The 21,366-nt window shown below is 46.1% G+C and overlaps 1 protein-coding gene across 1 annotated transcript in view; it reads right to left on the reverse strand.

Moving 5' to 3' along the window:
- Nucleotides 1-433: 433 nt before the first annotated feature.
- Nucleotides 434-21,366, reverse strand: part of LOC137652154 (uncharacterized) — a 67,095-nt gene continuing 46,162 nt past the window's right edge. The window contains exon 4 of the mRNA XM_068385359.1: nt 434-1,244. Coding sequence (XP_068241460.1) covers nt 1,033-1,244 — 212 coding nt within the window. The 3' untranslated portion in view covers nt 434-1,032. The remainder of the gene's footprint in view (nt 1,245-21,366) is intronic.

The following is a 21,366-nucleotide window of genomic DNA, read 5'->3' on the forward strand; positions in this document are numbered from 1 at the left end:
GATGAGCGCACACTAAAAGCTTGCAGATTATGTTTATCGATGCATTCAAGAGCATTCCCTTACTTACTAAAGCTCCTTGAAGGGGTTTCTCTGTTCCTGCTGGGTCATTCTTACAACAGGGAGGAAAATACCTTTCTGGTTAAATGCCTTTGGACCTTTTGGCATGCTTGAACTGGAGAGCACCGATGATCTACAGCGAATGTCAGTGCCAGGTTCGTTGAGCGAGTGCCATAAAGTGCTTGCAAACTACAGACCATTAAACCATTGCTAGCATCAAAGGGACAGACCTCCCCCTTTTTGAGATGTTCCTAAGCAAATTAACAATGTTAGGTGGTTGTTTACTGACCCTGAAATTGTATACTCGATTATAATTATTAACATGTAAGCAGTGTTCTAAGATTATTACCATATTAAATTTAAAAAAAATTCAAACTACTATTTAAACAAAATTTTATTGGTTAATCATAACATGAATGAGAAAGTGAATTTATATTTTATAGTGCTTTCACTTTTAAATCAGCAACTAGCTTTAACAAAGTCCTCTGGTTACAGTTCTGTATAATTTCAAATTAATATTTTTCCTCATATTCCAGGTAAGAGATAGTACCTTTAAAATTTTATATTTCAAATAGAATACTGAATACAAAAACAACAATGAGAAATCTCAAAGAGAATACTTGTACAATTTTCATGGTTAAAGGTGTAAAAATAATGACAAATCTATTCATGGCAGACAAGGAAAAGCAAGCTACCTTAGTGTACAGTACGTAATACTGAAATAGAGAAGGCATTAGTCAAATCAAATTCTATCTTGTTAGTGCACCTTTTAAGTCTAGACTTTTTCGATAATGAGGTTTAACAAACCAATTAAATTAGTAAATACATTACAGTACATAAATATTTGGCTCATTATATTGGCGTGACTGAAACATTGCAGCTTCAATTGTTAATTAAATGTTGCTTGTATTTAATATATAACCCCCTGCTACATTTTAGCAGTCTTGGAATCTATCTCATTTTTTAATACTACCTTCAAAGTGAAAGCCATTGAATAATAATGGGCATGAACAGCAGCAACCCAAACAAACTTCGAGTGGAACTAGAATTACACCCGTCATCATTACAGTAACAAATTTTAGATTTGATTCCCAGGTGGTGGTGGTCGTCGTCGTCTTCTTCTTCTGTACATTTATCCTCCATTTTTTCTTTCCAACAAAGTTGCTGCACAGTAGAAATCTCGTTGCCTGTAAATAAGAAAGTTTAGATTATTTTTAAGTTCCATACAGAAGCTTTACAATTTCATTAACATGTGTCTGGTGAAATAGCTTATAATTACCAAACTTAGTAGTAAGTAGATTAAAGTTACTCCTTTCTAAAATTTCTACAAATTTCTACTACGTACAAGGTTTCCCTCCGTTTACATTTCGGCACCAATTGCTGTTCTCAACCCATATTATAACCTGTGTTCAAGTTTTCAATTTAAGTATGTGGTATTTCATTGGAGACGTTCCCATCTCGCAATGTGCTGAACTAGTTCAAGCATGATGGTTTCTTGTAGACTCCACCCCTTCCATTGTGATTGAAGGGTGGGGGTTTAAGTGATCATAGAGGTATACCTCCAGTCATCAGCAGCTATTGCCTGGCACTACCTGGTCTTAGCTTGATGAAGGGGGTTGGGTCTTTAGTGCTGATCATCTACATGATTTAGATGACCTGTTGGAAACATCCCTGTCTGGCGATCACCGAAATGAGGTTAGGTCCGGCTCAAATTTTAGTTTCTTGTATAAGTAACCTCACCATTTTTGTGAGCTAAGGATAACAGTTTGGGGGAAGCCTGTAGGTCTACCTGCCGAGTTATCAGCAGCCATTGCCTAGCCTTCCCTGGTCTTAGCTTGGCTTGCGAGTCGATCATTTGTACATATGGTCAGTCTCTAGGACATTATCCTATCCCTTACCTCCAGTGGAAATCTTAACAACATAATGGGCTTAAATGACAATTGTTCCAACACGAATACTTACCTCGAACTACTTTCTATAGGAGTCACTGGTGATCTCCTCTCTATTGACCAGAGTTTTGCGTATGTTACCCCCCCACTCCGCGCTCTAAGTAGCCTTACCCGCGGCATCAAGGAATGTGACCCGAGGGTAGGATCAAGGTAGGTCGCTGCTAGGTCACCTTCATCATTAAGTTCTCTGGTCGCGAGGCGTTCACACCTCGCTCTCGTTTCTCTGTCGATCCTTTGTGTGCGTTCTAGTGTCCCACGTGTTCTCAGCGTGGCAACTTACGTTTTCCAGTGTGCTTTTCCCAAGAGTTCCTGTGCGTTCACCTTTCAACCGTGTGCTTACCCAGTGTTTTCATTGATTCCCTTAGTGCTTGTGTCGTGCGTTGTGTGCATTATGGAGCAAATTCGCCGTTGTCCTGGGCCTAGAGCTGGGAAATCGTGTGGAGCGTTCCTCTCCAAGCCAGAAGTGGATCCTCACTCCCTTTGTTCCTCCTGTAGGGGAAAGGTTTGCTTGTCAGCAGACACGTGTCCCGATTGTGTAGACTGGAGCGATATACAGTGGGTACGCTACGGTACCAAAAAGAGGAAATCAGCGAAACGTCCCCCCGGGAAAATTAGTTTTTCCTCGCCGATACCATCACCCAGTGAGCGGTCCGACGGGGCCTCGGTTTCGCCATCCCCTACACAGAGTAGGGGACGAGGTAAGTCTAGTGTTGTGGATGAACAAGGCATCCTTTCCCAGGAGCCCAGTGTAAGTGCAGTGCCAATGGCAGACCCCTCTAGGGCTAGTGAAGGACCCAGTAGTGCGTCCGGAGAGTCGGCCCTTGTGCTCGGGGGGCACGCTTCCTCCGATGACCCCTTGTGGGGTAGTAACGCGGTCTCGGTATCACTGCCACCCTCGTGGGCCTGTGCTTCTGGTTCGTCAGTCAGGGTGAAACACCGCCGTCGGAGGGAGCGGTCCAGGAGCGCATTATTTCTTATTGGGCTTCTCCCAGTACTTGGTTACTTAAAACTTAACTACCTAAAGGTCCTGGGGAGGGTAAAGCCACTAAAATCATAGACAACTTCCTTAAGATTAAGGCTTGATACATAGTAGCATTTCTCAATTTGCGCATGGGAGGTACCTATCTCAGAGAAGATTAAAGTAGGAAATCTGCAATCTACCCTAGAGATGCTCCAACAGGAAAAGTATGAAGTATTCAAATAGCTGAAGATTAAAGTAGGAAATCTGCAATCTACCGTAGAGATGCTCCAACAGGAAAAGTATTCAAATAGCTATGTCCCATTTTTCCTGACATACAGCTACAGAGGCCTCTCTCAGGAATTCATACATTAAGTACTTTCCCTTGCAAAATGTAGTCTGCTTACAGATGCGGTATTGTCTTTGACCATTAGTGCATGGGACTTTACACATTGGTGGTCCGTCTGAAATTCGGAAATGTCCCCCACAGGGAAATAGAGAACCGAAGTCATAACATCAGTTATCATGGCAGCGGACAAAGTAGTTCAAGTGTAAACATTCTTCGGAAGAATCCTCGTTCGTGATGGTTGCTTTCAACATGCAATTCATTTCTTCTATTTTTCTTTATACAACAAAAAAATACATAGATCATGTTCAAAACCACTACAATTCAGATCACATACTGTCCTTTTCCTATTTACTTGGGATAATGACTGGAAAGGTCTAGTTAAAGGGTGACTGTTAGACCACTGGCAACTTCTTAGGTCTGTGAGCACCTGAAGCCGTTGTGAACCCGCACATGGTAATTTGATATCAGATTTCGTCTCTATTCCATTGGGACCTCGACCACAAGGGCTAATAGACTGGGATATCAATACTTTTATTATTATTTTTACAGTACTTGCTATGCTACAACCCTAGTTGGAAAAGCAGAATGCTATAAGCCCAGGGGCCACAACGGGGAAAATAGCCTAGTGACAAAGGATACAAGGAAAAATAAAATATTTTAAGAACAGTAACATTAAAATAAATATTTCCTATATAAACTAACAAAACAAGAGGGTGGCCGAGTGTACCCCCAAGCAAGAGAACTCTAACCCAAGATAGTTAGTGGAAGACTATGGTGCTGAAGCTATGACACTACCCAAGACTTGAGAGGGTTTGATATTGGAGTGTCCTTCCCCCAGAGGAGCTGCTTACCATACCTAGAGTCTCTTCAACCCTTACCAAGAGAAAAGTAGCCACTGAACAATTACAGTCCTGTAGTTAATCCCTTAGGTGAAGAAGAATTGTCTGGTAATCTCAAGTGTTGCCTGGCAAAAGGGGTAAGTGAACCGTAAACAGAGGAAATTCCTATGTAGTACTGTCTGACCAGTCAAAGGACCCCTTAACTCTCAGTATCTCAATGGGTGGCTGGTGCCCTGGCCAACCTACTACTATCAGGACATTGGGAGCTACCACGATTATCCCGAATCTGGCGTCACCATTCCATAGGAGGCTTCCAGGCTTCCTCTACCACCACCTGTTCACAAAGAACAAAACACGTGGCTAGGTTACTTTCTGGTAATCTCCATAAGGTAAGAACCCGGTTGGGTATGTAGGGACTACTACAACACGACCCAAGAGACTAAGTAACTTCCTCAATCAGAATGTGCCTGAATGACAGCTCTATAATGTAGCTTACCACCCAGACGTGCATCTGCTTCATCAACTTTCAAGGACGGACACCAACCTTGTACTGTAGTTGGATTAATGTAAGCCTAAGCCACTACGGTATTATTGTTGCTGATCACTACTACAAAGTGCTTGATCAAACAGATCCTCTACAGCCCACTCATCTAATTCTAACAATCTCACCAGGTGCACACTCCACCCCTCAACGCGTCTGAGAAAAGCTGCACGTCCAGAGGTGAGTAGAGTGGCACTCCACAGGCCAGGTTTTTTTTTTTTTGTCATCCAGCCACTGAAGCAAAATCAAATAATATCTCTTGTATCACTGTTACAGGATGGATATCTGAAGGCCAGTGAGTATTCCTTCAAACACCACTGAGGGTATCTCCAGTGGAAACACCCTTAGGAGGGAGTTCTCACACAAAGAAAGGTGGCTTACACCAACTACAGTACAGTACCTTTTTTTTTTTCCCCAAATCAATGGACATTCCAGCTCAGGCTGAAATAAATCTCCTATTTTCATGGACAAAAGGTTTTTGCTGCAAATATACGCTTAGGAATAGCTTCTTCATGATCAATATGAAAAGTTTACAAAATATTTATAGCTCCTATAAAATAAATGAGCTGTCTACTTCAAAATTCCTCAAAAATATACTAAAAGATATCTTAAAAACAGCTGGGAAAATCTAAAGCCCTCCCATAAAAGAAAGCCAGTCTACTTTGCTGGAAAGGAGCGGTCATTTATAACCATAAGAAGGAAGCCGTCCTGAAAATAGGCTGTTGAAACTACAGTAATGGCAAAAGCTGGACAGTCAACTTCATCAGGACGAGAATAAATGCTTTTCTGGGTCTACCTGTGGCGCCCGGTGAAAAGTCCTTCTTGTATATCTTTTCTGATAAAACCTTCCAATTATACCAGAGAAAGATAAAAGCATGGAATGCTGAGGTTACAACCCTCGCGCGAGCACCTCTTGGGTGTCGTGTATAAAGCAAAGGCGCGTGAAATCCACTATTCACAGGTTGTCTTCCATTTAGTTAATTCCTTCGTCAAAGGGATGGGCCGATACAAAGGCCCTAGACAAACCCCCAGCGCCACACCACCCACGCCACGATGCGAGCGCCATCTGAACATCATCCTTCTCTTTGGAATCCAAAGTGTTGAATTGTTTTGTTGTGCTCTCGGTCTTTTTTATCAATCGTGGATTTATTTTGTCATGTCCGAAGCTCCATCTTCACACATTCCAATGTTAAGTACCATTGTTTGTTTTGACAGTTTTTTATTGTACCGGGCTTTTGTTTTATATCCAGTTTAGTCTGTTTTATTATTCCCGTCTGGCCTTTCATGGCGGCCATTGTTTGTTCACTTGTTTGGGAATTCATCTTTGTCTGCCCGTTTAGTACTCTGTCACTTAGGTTCTTGGTTAAGTCCCTGGCCTTATGCCTTTAGAACCGTTATTATTTTTATTTTTATTTTTTTGTGTATTTATGCTCATGGTACTTTTTGCTAGTAAGTCCAGCCTACGAACGAGATAGCGATTTAGCTTTGTATTTGTTTAGTACCCGCCCCTCCGAGGCGTTCGTCACTCGACTGTGCTATTTATTTTAAGTTTTAGCAGTTGCTATTCTTCGATCGTAGTGTTTTATGGATGTACAGGTTTATTTTATACGTTTATAATAGTGTTGTGTGTTTTTTAGTCCTGTTTTTGTGTTTAAGAGAGCGAGAGCTTGGGGTCCCCATTGCGAGTTACCCCTTTCTCTCGTTTTCTTTCTTAGCTCCGGTGGGGGAGCGGATTTCCCGTTTTCCGTTTTGTGCGTTCAGCGGGTTCTCCCTCCCTCACCTCTCCCCCTCTGGGTGGATGATAACTTACGAGTTATTTATTTTTCGTGACTTTTCAATTGTTAGCGTTATTTTGGTCCGTGTTTCGTCCTCTCCCCGTTACGGCTCGGGAGTAGTTATGAACGTTTTCCACTCCGCCTTGAGTTATACTCCGCCATGAGGGATTCTCAATAACTTTCGTTCTATTGTTATATTTATATTGTTTACTACATGGGACGGGCTACATATTGTTTAGATACGACCCTCCGGTGGCCCTTACTCCGGTCTCAGGCCACGGCCATATCCACAATAGCCTTTGTTATTACAACTGTGTTTGTTATTCACAATAATTATTCAGGACCTTTCTTCTCCCTCCGGCCTCACCGGAGATCGTAAATACGCTTTACTATAATCTAAGCTTTAGACTTTAGCTGCGGCTTAGCTTTTTATCTTTCACAATTGAATTATTAGCCACAATTGAATTATTCAGGGCATCTCATTATCCTCCGGCGTCACCGGAGGTCGCCCAAACACTTCACACTTATAGTTGCCTTAGCTAATTAGCTAAGGCTCCTTTATTCAGGACATTTCATTACGCTCCGGCCTCACCGGAGGTCGCCCATACACTTCACACTTATATTTGCCTTGCCTTTAGCTAAGGCTGGTGTTTATATTTATTTTAAGGGCATGTCACTGCTTCCCCGACCCTTGGAGGTCGGCGGATTGCTTTAAGTTAATTATCCTTATGTCATTAACAGACATTGGGTGCATTACAAATATACAGACAATTGAATATTAAAGTGCCAACAATGGTATGGGGCGGTATCAACTTAAAAGTTAATATTCGGTTGTTTGGTCAATGCAATATGGGTGCTTAGGGAATTCAGTGTGTGCCGGAACTCTAAAATAATAGGTTTTTTATCCCTTATCAGAGTTTCAAGCAACACCAGACTCATGTCTCCTTTCTTTTACAGAAGGCCCGTTGTACTGCTGAAGGATGCCCTGCCTCGTTCAGCGACCCCGTTGGGCATGACCTCTGCCGGTCTCATGCTCACTGCTCCATTCCCTTTATCCAGGAACCGGGACAGGCCCAATACCCAGTTTGGTTCCCGGATTTGTGCTCGCTCTGTTACGAGCTGTCGTCAGTTCTGCTGAATGATGATGTAAGTGGGTTTTCCCTTTGTTCCTTATTTCTCGTTGGCAGACACTAATATAGACATGAATATCAATCATGTCATACACAGTATATTTGGGAGGGCAAACCCCCTCCTCCATCACTAATCACTGCAAATCTTACAGGCCGATGATGTCTCTCTTCGTTCAGCAAGGGCTACTCTTCGTCCGTGGGTGTCGGGCTTTGGCAGGAATGCCCCGTCTGGCGCACCCTATCTCCTCGATGGGGACATGGTCTCCCGTCTCTTCCCAGGCTCGACTACTGCTGCAGTCTCCCCTGACCTTGCTGCCCCTTTAATTGAAGAAGTCAGGGCTACCATTTCCGTGGAGGACGAACCCCTCGTACCGATGGACATGGTGGGTCTGGATATAGACGTAGAACCCAGGGACGAGCAGGTAAGTGGTGCCGAGTTGGTGGAAACCCTTTTCTCTCCTACTCCCTCTCCTACCTCTTCCTTTCTAGGTTTTGATAACTCTAAGGCTTCTCCTCGAGATCCCTCTGCCTCCGTACGACCCAAAGTGAAGCCACTTCGAACTTATAAGACTTCAGCTTTGCCAGTATCAACGTCACCGGTCCCCGGACCCTCGACAGCTCCTGATATTCATATTGCTCCTCGTAAAACCACTACTCCGAAGAAGTCTAAGTCTACCAAATCCAAGAAAAAACCAACGGGTGACTTTTAGGTACCCTGGGCTGATCTCCTCCCCATCCAACTGATCAAAGGATTGGTCAGGGATCAAGTTCAACATCACTCTGGTGCAATAACAGAGATTAAGGATATGATGGCTACTCTGATCCGCGCCGGAACTCAGTTTCTTCCCCCTTCTGCCCCAGATGCATCGAAGCTGCCGCCCTTCGATAAAAACAATCCTTGGCGGTTTGCCTTGCATGCTCCATTCGTAGATGGTTCCCTAACTCTGGAGGGCATGGGCACCCGCCCTCTAGAGGACCTGGAGTTCTATCCCCCGGGCCTAGCATTCCCGTTCAATGGTTTTGTATGGTTAAAGAAACATGCATTGGTCCGTATGGACAAGGTACCGAAGGAAACGGTCATATTTCCAAAAGAGCAGGCCCAGGCTATCTGGGTCAGAACACCATCAGAGTGGGGGTGTATTAACTCCAAGCTCACCCCACACAAAGGTTCCTACACCATTTTTACGACAGCGGCCTCCATCTCTTTGCCGCTCATAGACAAAGTCACAGAGCTGACTATACAGGCCATCAAGGAAGGCTCTTCCATGCCGGCTCTCAAGGAGACGGACCCCACCTCTTTGCTTATTCCGGGTACCTCGGCAGCCTGGGATGCTGCGGCTTCTACCTTCACGGTGGGGAAACTAGACCCGGACTGTGCCTCTACTCTTTTCTCTGAGAAGCTTCCCAGATTAATAGAGAGTCTTCTCAAAACTGAGTTCGAGACCCGTACTAGACTTGCTAGGTCCCTCCAATCCATCACCTCCATGGAGTCCCTAGCATCTCTTTACCCAGAGGAAACGCTGTTCAGAGTCGCCACAAAGAACCAGCTACTATCCTACCAAATAGATCTCCATGACTTCTGGTCAGCTCGGGTTAGTTGCAGGAAGTTCGTTCTGTCGGAGGCCACCATCAGGCATGAGCCGAACAGACTGATAGCGTCCTCCTGCTGGGGTAAGACCTTCTTCCCTCAGACCGAGGTGGATAAGGTTCTTCAGGACGCAGCGAGGGCAAACCAGAATTTGCAGGTAAGGTGGGGTCTCTCAGCCAAAAAGAGGTTCGAACCCCAGAGACACACGTTCTTCAAGAAGAAGCAGAGGTTTAGTCCTTACAAGGCGGCCCGGGGTACCTCGTCCCCACAGCCTTCCGCGGCCTCGACTTCTCGACAACAGGCGCCTCCTCAGCAGGTAGTCTACCTCACTGCTCCCCCTGGTACACAGCCCAACCCCTCTTGGATGCCCTCACCTGCATACAACCCTGCCTACGAATCCTCCGGTTCCTTTCGTGGATACCAAAGAGGGAGTTTCAGAGGTAGAGGACAGTTCCGTCAACGCGGCGGGCCTAGAGCAAGGGGTTCCCGTGGAGGGAGGGGCCCTAAGTTCACTCCCTCCCAATGATGTGATGCCGGTAGGAGGGAGACTTTATCACTTCCGGGACCATTGGACCTTCAGTCCATGGGCTCACAGCATAATATCAAGGGGCTTGGGTTGGAAATGGTCACAGGGATCCCCTCCTCCACCGGTGACCTTCTTCCAGAGACCCACTCCCATCCTGGAAGAGTACACGGCGGAGTTACTCAAGAAGAGAGCAATCAAGCGGGTTCGATCCCTGAAATTCCAAGGCCGCCTGTTTACAGTCCCGAAGAAAGACTCGTCGGCGTTGAGGGTAGTTCTGGACTTGTCGAAGCTCAACTCTTACATCCTTTGCGACAAGTTCCGTATGCTGACTATCTCTCAGGTACGGACCTTACTTCCCAGTGGGGCCGTCACCACCTCTATCGATCTTACCGACGCCTATTATCATGTCCCAGTAGCTCGAAACTTCTCTCCTTACCTAGGCTTCCGTCTCGGCAAGAGAGCCTTCGCATTCAAAGTCATGCCCTTCGGTCTCAGCATTGCCCCCAGGGTATTCACGAAACTGGGGGAGACGGTGCTCGAGCAACTCAGACACCAAGGGATACAAATCGTCGCCTATCTGGACGATTGGCTCATTTGGGCCCAGTCGCACCAGGAATGCAACAGAGCTAAGTCGAAGGTACTCCATTTTCTCGCCAAACTGGGCTTCCAAGTCAACCTCCGGAAGTCCCGCCTACAACCATCAAGCCTCTTCGAATGGTTAGGCATCCGTTGGGACCTCTCAAAGCACAAGCTCTCCCTTCCTCCCAAGAAGGTGAGGGAGATAGCTTCCAAGGTCAGGAACTTTCTCAAACACAAACAGGTGTCCAGAAGAGCTTTAGAACGAATCCTCGGCCTACTCCAGTTTGCCTCACTGACCGATCTCCTATTAAAAGCCAAACTCAAAGACATCAATCGAGTTTGGAGAAAGAGGGCGACAATACCTTTAAGAGACAAGACCTCGAAGATCCCCTCTGTCTTGAAAATGAGACTACAACCATGGTCCGATCGGAGGAACCTCTCCAAGTCGGTTCCTCTACAGTTCCCCTCTCCACAAGTGACAATTCATACCGACGCGTCTCTGAGTGGTTGGGGGGTTACTCCCAACATCAGATGTTTCAGGGCTTTTGGTCACCTGCCATGAGACAGTTCCATATCAATGGTCTCGAAGCCATGGCGGTGTTCTTGACCCTGAAGAGAATCTCCCCTCCGAGGTCGACCCACATCAGAGTAGTCTCAGACAGCACGGCCGTAGTCCACTGCCTCAACAGGGGGGGGTCCAAATCACCCAACCTGAATCAGATCCTGGTCACTATCTTCACCTTGGCAGCCGACAAAGACTGGTTCCTGTCAGCAACTCACCTAGCAGGAGTCCAGAATGTGATAGCAGACTCATTATCCAGGTCGAGCCCACTGGAATCGGAGTGGTCCCTGGACATGCACTCCTTCCGGTGGATACTCAGGCTGGTTCCAGGTCTCCAGGTAGATCTATTCGCGACCCGACTCAATCACAAACTCCCATGTTATGTGACACCGAACCTGGACCCTCAGGCTTATGCCATGGACGCATTAACCCTGGATTGGAACCATTGGCAGAAGATCTTATTCCCTCCAGTGAATCTTCTACTGAAAGTCTTGCACAAACTCCGCTCCTTCAACAGGGCAGTAGCTTTAGTGGCACCTCACTGGCCAAAGAGCAGTTGGTTTCCTCTCCTCCTCGAGTTGAAACTCCGTCCCTTCCGGATCCCATTCCCCAAACTGACCCAAGTGGTCCAAACTCGGACTGTGTCAGATTCCTCAAGGATAGCCAAAACCCTAACTTTGTGGATTTCATGAAGTTTGTGGCACGTAGGGACGCAAACATCGACCCAGATAATGTCCTCTTTATAGAATCAGACAAAAGGGACTCAACGATTCGCCAATATGATTCGGCGGTTAAGAAACTAGCGGATTTCTTAAGGACTTCAGACCATTCGGTTATGACTCCTAATTTAGCCATCTCCTTCTTTAGGTCCATATTTGACAAAGGCCTAGCAGCTAGCACTATAACCACCATTTAGTCAGCTCTGAGGAAAGTCTTCCTGGTTGGGTTTAACATTAACCTGGCGGAGTCTTATTTCTCATCTATTCCAAAAGCATGTGCTAGGCTTCGACCTTCGGTTCGTCCTCAAAAGGTCTCTTGGTCTCTAAATGATGTCCTCAAACTGGCCTCAGACACGGACAACGAATCCTGCTCTTATATCACTCTTCTTAGGAAGACTTTATTTCTAACAGCTTTGGCCTCGGGTTCCAGAATCTCAGAACTAGCAGCTCTCTCACGAAACTCAGAGAACATGGATTTCCTCCCTTCAGGTGAGGTACTTCTTTCACCAGACAGGGCGTTCCTAGCTAAGAACGAGGACCCCCAAAATAGGTGGTCCCCTTGGAAGATTATTCCTCTTCTCCAAGATACTTCTCTATGTCCGGTCACCACTCTCAGGGCCTTTTTAGCCAGGACTGCTACCCGATCGTCTGGCCCCTTGTTTATCAGAGAACAAGGAGGTACCATTTCCATACGTGGCATTAGGCAACAGATCCTGTACTTCATTAAACAAGCCAATCCGGGATCATTTCCCCATGCTCATGATATCCGATCGATAGCTACCTCCATCAACTATTTCCAGAATATGGACTTTGATAACCTTAAGAAGTACACGGGTTGGAAATCTCCTATGGTCTTCAAACGCCACTATCTAAAGAACTTACAGGCTCTTAAATACCCAACGGTTGCAGCTGGGAGCCTTATCTCTCCCCATTGATCTTTTGTTCTTCCTTTCATCCATCTCTTCTCTTCTCCCTCCTACCCGCCACTCGCACCACGACGCCGCTTCCTTGGTGGTTCGTTAGCCCTAAGTTTATTACATATTAGGTTAATATGATTGTAACTATTATTGTTTTCCGTTGTTATAAGGTTGGGATATTCTTAGCCATGTCAGTTTTGTTGCATGTTTTCCTCTGATACTCAGAGGTTTCCCTGTTATCATGTTTGTTTAACCTTACTCTCACTATGCCCTGTGGCTAGTTTATGTTTTATGCCTACTTACCTTAATTATATATAATTTTCTTTACATGGTGTTGTTTCTCTCCCCTTATTAAATTAGTAGTTATTGTTGGGCTTGGAAGGCATTTTCTGGTACATTTTCACCGGGCGCCACAGGTCGACCCAGAAAAGGGATTTTGACGAAGGAAAAATCTATTTCTGGGGAGAGACCTGTGGCGCCCGGTGAAACCCTTCCCCTTTATTTTACACGATCCCACCCTTTCCTTTCCAAGCCATCATGGCCAATACAGAAGGATGTTGTTCAGATGGCGCTCGCGTCGTGGCGTGGGTGGTGTGGCGCTGGGGGTTTGTCTAGGGCCTTTGTATCGGCCCATCCCTTTGACGAAGGAATTAACTAAATGGAAGACAACCTGTGAATAGTGGATTTCACGCGCCTTTGCTTTATACACGACACCCAAGAGGTGCTCGCGCGAAGGTTGTAACCTCAGCATTCCATGCTTTTATCTTTCTCTGGTATAATTGGAAGGTTTTATCAGAAAAGATATACAAGAAGGACTTTTCACCGGGCGCCACAGGTCTCTCCCCAGAAATGTTATTTTTATTAGTAAAATAAATTTTTGAATATACTTACCCGATAATCATGTAGCTGTCAACTCCGTTGCCCGACAGAATTCTATGGAGGGATACGCCAGCTATCACAATACTAGAAGGGGGTGTACTTACCAGCGCCACCTGTGGCCAGGTACTCAAGTACTTCTTGTTGACACCTCCTCAATTATTCCTCGGTCCACTGGTTCTCTATGGGGAGGAAGGGAGGGTCGATTAAATCATGATTATCGGGTAAGTATATTCAAAAATTTATTTTACTAATAAAAATAACATTTTTCAATATTAAACTTACCCGATAATCATGTAGCTGATTCACACCCAGGGGGGTGGGTGAAAACCAGTGTACAAGATTAAAGGATAGCTAAGTATCCCATATTTCATATAACAGTTATCTCAAATAACAATGAAATAATAAGTACCTGGTAAGGAAGTCGAATTGAACCGTTACTCTGCCTCTTTTTTAAGTTCGTCTTCCTTACTGAGCGCAGCGTTCCTCTTGGAGGCTGAATCAACCCAAAGGTGCCAAAGTATATGGGGTTGCAACCCCTACTAAAGGACCTCTACAAAACCTCTAACCCAGGCGCTTCTCAAGAATGAATAGACCACCCGCCAAATCAAAAGGATGCGGAAGGCTTCTTAGCCTACCGTAACAACCATAAAAACAACAATAAAAGCATTCAAGAGAAAGGTTAAAAAAGGTTATGGGATTAAGGGAATGTAGTGGCTGAGCCCTCACCTACTACTGCACTCGCTGCTACGAATGGTCCCAGGGTGTAGCAGTTCTCGTAAAGAGACTGGACATCTTTAAGATAAAATGATGCAAACACTGACTTGCTCCTCCAATAGGTTGCATCCATTATGCTCTGCAGAGAACGGTTTTTATTAAAGGCCATCGAAGTAGCTACGGCTCTTACTTCGTGGGTCCTTACCTTCAGCAATGCAAGGTCTTCCTCCTTTAAGTGAGAGTGGGCTTCTCTAATCAGAAGCCTTATATAATATGAAACCCCATTCTTGGACATGGGCCTCGAAGGTTTCTTGATGGCACACCATAAGGCTTCTGACTGTCCTCGAAGAGGTTTAGACCTCTTAAGATAAAATTTGAGAGCTCTGACAGGGCAAAGAACTCTCTCTAGTTCGTTACCTACCATGTTGGAGAGGCTAGGTATTTCAAACGATCTAGGCCAAGGACGTGAAGGAAGTTCGTTCTTTGCTAGGAATCCGAGCTGAAAAGAACATGTTGCAGATTCGGTCGTGAAACCAATGTTCTTGCTGAAGGCATGAACCTCACTGACTCTCTTAGCTGTTGCAAGGCAGACGAGAAAAAGAGTCTTGAGGGTAAGGTCCTTGAAGGAAGCTGACTGGAGAGGTTCGAACCTAGGTGACATAAGGAACCTTAAGACTACGTCTAGATTCCAGCCTGGAGTGGATAGACGACGCTCTTTAGACGTCTCAAAAGACTTAAGAATGTCTTGAAGGTCCTTGTTGGAAGAAAGGTCCAAACCTCTGTGGCGGAGAACTGAAGCCAACATACTCCTATACCCTTTAATCGTAGGGGCTGAAAGGGATCTCTCATTCCTAAGATGTAGAAGGAAGTCAGCTATTTGGGTCACAGAGGTATTGGTAGAGGATATTGAATTGGCTCTACACCAGCTTCGGAAGACCTCCCACTTAGACTGGTAGACTCTACGAGTGGAAACCCTTCTCGCTCTGGCAATCGCACTGGCTGCCTCCTTCGAAAAGCCTCTAGCTCTAGCGAATCTTTCGACAGTCTGAAGGCAGTCAGCCGAAGAGCGTGGAGGTTTGGGTGCAACCTGTCTACGTGAGGTTGACGTAGAAGGTCCACTCTTAGAGGTAGAGTCCTGGGGATGTCGACTAGCCATTGAAGTACCTCTGTGAACCATTCTCTTGCAGGCCAAAGGGGAGCAACCAGCGTCAGCCGTGTCCCTTCGTGCGAGATGAATTTCTGCAGAACTTTGTTTATTATCTTGAACGGTGGGAATGCGTACAGGTCGAGATGGGACCAGTTCAGTAGAAAAGCATCCACATGAACTGCTGCAGGGTCTGGAACAGGGGAACAGTACAGCGGAAGTCTCTTGGTTATGGAGGTGGCAAACAGATCTATGGTAGGTTGACCCCACAAGGTCCAAAGTCTGTTGCACACACTCTTGTGGAGGGTCCATTCCGTGGGAATGACCTGATTCCTTCTGCTTAGGCGATCTGCTGAGACGTTCATATCGCCCTGAATGAACCTCGTGACCAGAGTGAGGTTTAGACCTCTTGACCAAATGAGGAGGTCCCTTGCGATCTCGTATAGGCTCCTCGAATGGGTCCCTCCTTGCTTGGAGATGTAAGCCAAGGCTGTGGTATTGTCTGAGTTCACCTCCACCACTTTGCCTAGCAGGAGGGACTTGAAGTTCAACAGGGCTAAATGAACTGCTAGTAGCTCCTTGCAGTTGATGTGGAGTAATCCCTGTTCTTCGTTCCACGTTCCCGAGCATTCCCGTCCGTTCAAGGTCGCACCCCAGCCCGAGTCCGATGCATCTGAGAAGAGATGAAGATTGGGGGTCTGAATAGCCAACGATAGACCCTCCCTGAGAAGGAGGTTGTGCTTCCACCACAGGAGAGTGGTCTTCATCTCTTGGGTGATTGGGATAGAGACTGCTTCGAGAGTCGAACCCTTGTCCCAATGAGCTGCAAGATGGAATTGAAGAGGGCGGAGGTGGAGTCTCCCTAGCTCGACGAACAGGGCCAGTGATGAAAGGGTCCCTGTGAGACTCATCCACTGTCTCACCGAGCAACTGCTCCTCTTCAGCATGCTCATGATGCACTCTAGGGCTTGGCTTATCCTGGGGGCCGATGGAAAAGCCCGAAAATCCTGACTCCGAATCTCCATTCCCAGGTACACAATGGATTGGGAGGGAATGAGTTGAGACTTTTCTATGTTGACTAATAGACCCAGTTCTCTGATTAAGTCTAAAGTCCAATTGAGATTCTCCAGACAGCGACGACTCGTGGAGGCTCTCAACAGCCAGTCGTCTAAGTAGAGGGAGGCTCTGATGTCCGATAAGTGTAGGAATTTTGCTATATTCCTCATCAGATGAGTAAAGACCATAGGAGCTGTGCTTAGGCCAAAACACAGGGCTTGGAATTGGTAGACAACCTTTCCGAAAACGAATCTCAGGAAAGGTTGGGAGTCTGGATGAATAGGAACGTGAAAGTAGGCATCTTTCAAGTCCAACGAGACCATCCAGTCCTCCTGCCTGACCGCTGCTAAGACCGACTTCGTCGTCTCCATCGTGAACGTCTGCTTGGTGACATACGCGTTGAGCGCGCTGACGTCCAGCACCGGTCTCCAACCCCCTGTCTTCTTGGCCACAAGAAAGAGACGGTTGTAGAAGCCCGGGGATTGATGGTCCCGGACTATAACCACTGCCTTCTTCTGCACAAGTAGCGACACCTCCTGGTGCAATGCTAGCCTCTTGTCCTCTTCTTTGTAGTTGGGAGAGAGGTTGATGGGCGATGTGGTCAGAGGTGGTTTGAGGCAGAATGGAATCCTGTAGCCGTTCCTCAGCCAACTGACAGACTGGGCGTCTGCACCTCTCTTCTCCCAGGCTCGCCAGAAGATCTTGAGTCTGGCTCCTACTGCTGTCTGGAGATGCGGAGAGTCAGTTTTTTCCTTTAGATGTCCTGGAGCCTTTCCTGGACTTGCTCCTGTAAGAGTCTGGACGGGAGCTTCCTCGGCTGGGGGCTCTACCACGAAAGGGCGGTATGAACCTCGTAGCAGGGGTATCAACCACTGGGGAGCGATAAGTCTTGGGGACTGAGGTAGCAACCTTAGACTTACGAGCCGATGAGGCTACAAGATCGTGTGTGTCCTTTTGTATCAGGGCAGCAGACAAGTCCTTAACCAGCTCTTCGGGGAAGAGGAACTTCGAGAGCGGAGCAAAAAGGAGTTGTGACCTTTGGCAAGGTGTAATGCTGGAGGAAAGGAAGGAACACAGCTGTTCCCTTTTCTTCAAAACCCCTGATACAAACAACGACGCAAGCTCACCAGATCCATCCCTAATGGCCTTATCCATGCAGGACATTAATAGCATGGCAGAATCCTTGTCCGCAGGAGAGGTCTTCTTGCTGAGGGCCCCCAGGCACCAGTCAAGAAAGTTGAACATCTCAAATGCTCTAAACAGTCCTTTCAGTAAGTGATCCAGGTCTGAGAAGGTCCAGCAAACCTTAGAACGCCTCATTGCAGTTCTCCGAGGCGAGTCTACCAGACTTGAGAAGTCAGCCTGGGCAGAGGCAGGTACTCCCAAGCCTGGTGCTTCTCCTGTGGCATACCAAACGCTCGCTTTCGAGGTGAGCTTAGTCGGCGGGAACATGAAAGAAGTTTTGCCAAGGTGTTGCTTAGTCTGCAGCCACTCCTCTAAGATCCTTAATGCTCTCTTAGAGGACCTTGCTAGGACTAGCTTAGTATAGGAGGACTTAGCTTGTTGTACGCCCAGCGAAAACTCAGATGGTGGAGAGCGGGGAATAGCAGAGACAAAGTGGTCTGGGTAAACCTCCCTAAGCAGAGCCAAGACCTTACGAAAGTCAATAGACTGTGGAGAAGGCTTGGATTCATCCACGTCTGACGAGGGATCCAGGTGTGCCTCCTCATCATCAGACGCATCATCATCAGAGTGTAGCGAAGATATTGGACAAGAATGCTGAACAGCAGAGTCAGAACGAGTAGGAACAATATTAGTGGTTTCCTCTTCAAGTAACTGTTGAGGGAGAACCTGAGGCTCAGACTGCAAAGGCTGAATAACAGACAAAGCAGAGGGAAGGCGCATGGGTGGAGGAGGCTGACTCCTAGCATGAGAGGTTGAACCCAAGGGTTGCGCTTGCTGAGCGGTTGGTGGAAGCGGAGTAGCAAGTTCCTGTTCCTGTGGTGTGAGCGGAGCGTGAAGAGGTTGAGGCTGCGCAGAACAAGGTAAATGTCTCGCAAGCTGAGGCTCCTGAGGCGCAAGGCCAAGGTGTAGTGGAGCTTGCCTTGTGGAAGGTTGAGCTTGCTGCAGCGAGAGCTGAGGAGACTGACTCATGCACGGGAGAGGTTGTTGTACCTCAGCCGAGAGTTGCACCACTGGTGGAGCAGCAAGGGGAGGCGGAGGAAGAGAGGTATAATCCTCCTGATCCCATAGCAAAGGTTGCCTTAAAGAAGGCGGAGGCTGAACACCACTGGGAACAGCAAACTCAGACTGTGGCTCAACATCGTACGCCTGGCAGGTGGTACTGCGATCAGGCGGAGCAAGCGCAGGCGGAGCGAGCGTAGGCGGAGCGAACGCAGGCGGAGGGAGTGTAGGCGGAGGCGGAGGCGCAACACTCTCAGCCCGACACTCACGCATCAAGTCCGAAAGCTGTGCTTGCATGGACTGTAGTAGAGTCCACTTAGGGTCGGCAGAAACTACAGTAGGCTGAGGTAAAGCCTTAACAGTCGAGCTCTGTTGTGGCAGAACCTTACTCCTCTTGGGCGGAGTGCAGTCGACAGATGACTGCGGCGAGTCAGAGCTGAGCCAATGACTGCAACCTGGCTGAGCACTCGCGGACTGGACTCTGCGTTTAAGTGGTCTCGAGACCTGAGACCAACGATTCTTCCCTGACAGATGATCAGCGGACGAGAACAAGACGGGCTCAATCGTCTGCAGGTGGGAGTGACGGTCTTTGGAAGACACGCCCGCAACCACCGAGGATACTTCTGTGCGCCTAACAAGGCCTGCCGAACCCTTATGCCCTTCGACATTGCTTCTCCCCTGGGCTTGGGAGCTTGCAAGAGGTCCCGGACTGGGAGGACGACTGGCTCGCACAGAAGTATCCCCACGCACCACACTGGCACTGACACTAGCACTTGGCACTGCACTGACACTAGCACTCGTCACAGCACTGGCACTAATTCCACCCACTGCACTCTTGACCTTAAGTTCCTTAACTTCGGCCATCAGAGACTTATGGTCACTTACCACTGACTCTACTTTATCGCCTAAGGCCTGAATAGCACGCAAAACCACAGACATATCAGGCGGAGGGCAAACAGTAGGTTCGGGGGTAGCCACTACAGGGGTAGGAAAAGGTAGGGGATCATGAGGTGAGGAAAACAGTGAAGAGTGAGAAGAACTCCTCCTAACTCTACCTCTCTCTAACTTAGTTGAATATTTTAAAAGACGGACAAATTCCAGTTCCGAAAGTCCGGCGCATTCCTCACATCGATTTTCTAACTGACAGGGTCTGTCCCTACAGTCAGAACAAGCGGTGTGAGGATCTACCGAGGCCTTCGGAATACGCCTATTGCAAGACCTACATCGTCTATGGGAGGGGGCTTGCGAAATGTCAGACATCTTGAATCCAAAGAGTTAGCCAAAGGGGTTTCCAAAATCAAGCAAAAGATCGTTAACCGTATATCAGGACTATATAAAAGCTATCTAGCTAATATAAGAAGGTTTCCAGTAAAGCGACAGCCGAAATCTGAGAGAATACTTCACCAATTAGCCGTGAACAAACTCGAAGATCATAAGCATATCCCAGAACGTCTTGCCGGAAGCACGACAGAGGAATAATTGAGGAGGTGTCAACAAGAAGTACTTGAGTACCTGGCCACAGGTGGCGCTGGTAAGTACACCCACTTCTAGTATTGTGATAGCTGGCGTATCCCTCCATAGAATTCTGTCGGGCAACGGAGTTGACAGCTACATGATTATCGGGTAAGTTTAATATTGAAAAATAGATTTTTCCTTCATCAAAATCCCTTTAATAGCTTCACACACAAGATTAGTAAATTATGAGCAGCATTGCATAACCCTGGAGCCTGGGAGGCCAATTGGCAGTTAGTTAAAACCGGAAAATACAATTGCACTATGCAGTAAAAGTAATGCGGATAGACTGGAAAGGAATCACGGACTAAAGTAAAATAAAAGACAAAATTTGGTGCAGCTTCAAAAAGGGGACACTTCTAAGACCCTTTCTGAATCCCTACAAGTGCATTGCAGGATATACATTGATGTCACTACCCTTAAGCATACCAATAACAAAAACCAACAAAATAATCCAGAGCAATGGCCAGTTTTTAGTAGGATACAAGGAACAAAATGAAAGCAATACTAATCTTGTACAAGAAGAAAACGCTTGCATATATACTGGATAATTATGGCATTACTGAATTATATTTACACAAAAAAAATAAACAGGTAGTTTAAAAATTAATTGAAAGTTAAAGGGCGTGACTCTACCTCATTAATAAATATTCTTGGGGGTTTACTTCAAGCTCTTTTTTTTTTCAAGACCAATTTTTTTTTTCATTTAAAAATAATTTGAAAGAAATATATACAATAAGTTCCACATTGATAATGTCTATAGCAATTTTATTATTTCATATATATTTCATCAATGTATAAAGTGTCTGGTAACTTTTTCACGTGAAAGTTTTTAAGCTTTGTCTAAAATTCCCCATTATTCAAGTTAGAATGAAAAAAACCTGTCAATATAAAAAATAAGTGTTTTGAGAAATCAGGCTTCAAATTTTTTTATATAGATAAGTATAATCTTTTAGATGTAATTTTCCTCACCATTAGGGATCACAAAGACATAATCACATTTCAGGGTTACAGTATTTATCAAGTAGTGGTGAGCCCTTCCCTAGAATCAATAAATATACAGGGTACAGGTATCAAATGTGCACAGATGAGCAAGATGTGGCTTTCAATATTCGTGTCTGTATATTTTTCTGGCAAATTTTACGCTTTTGGCATATCTAGTTATTGTCCGACACACTGAATCTTTCAACATAATAGCAGCATTAAAATTGTAAATATATACACTAGTAGACAAATACGATGAACATAACTTAGAAGTGCAGTAAATGTTTATTTTTGGGCTCTAGCCATGTCGTCCTAATGGAAGTTCCTTTCGGCTGCTTCCTACTGTATAATATTTCTGCGAGTGATATTACAAGAGAATTACCGTCAGGTATCACGGTGTTCTA

The sequence above is a fragment of the Palaemon carinicauda genome, chromosome 13, assembly GCF_036898095.1.
Source record: "Palaemon carinicauda isolate YSFRI2023 chromosome 13, ASM3689809v2, whole genome shotgun sequence".
Lineage (NCBI taxonomy): Eukaryota > Metazoa > Arthropoda > Malacostraca > Decapoda > Palaemonidae > Palaemon > Palaemon carinicauda.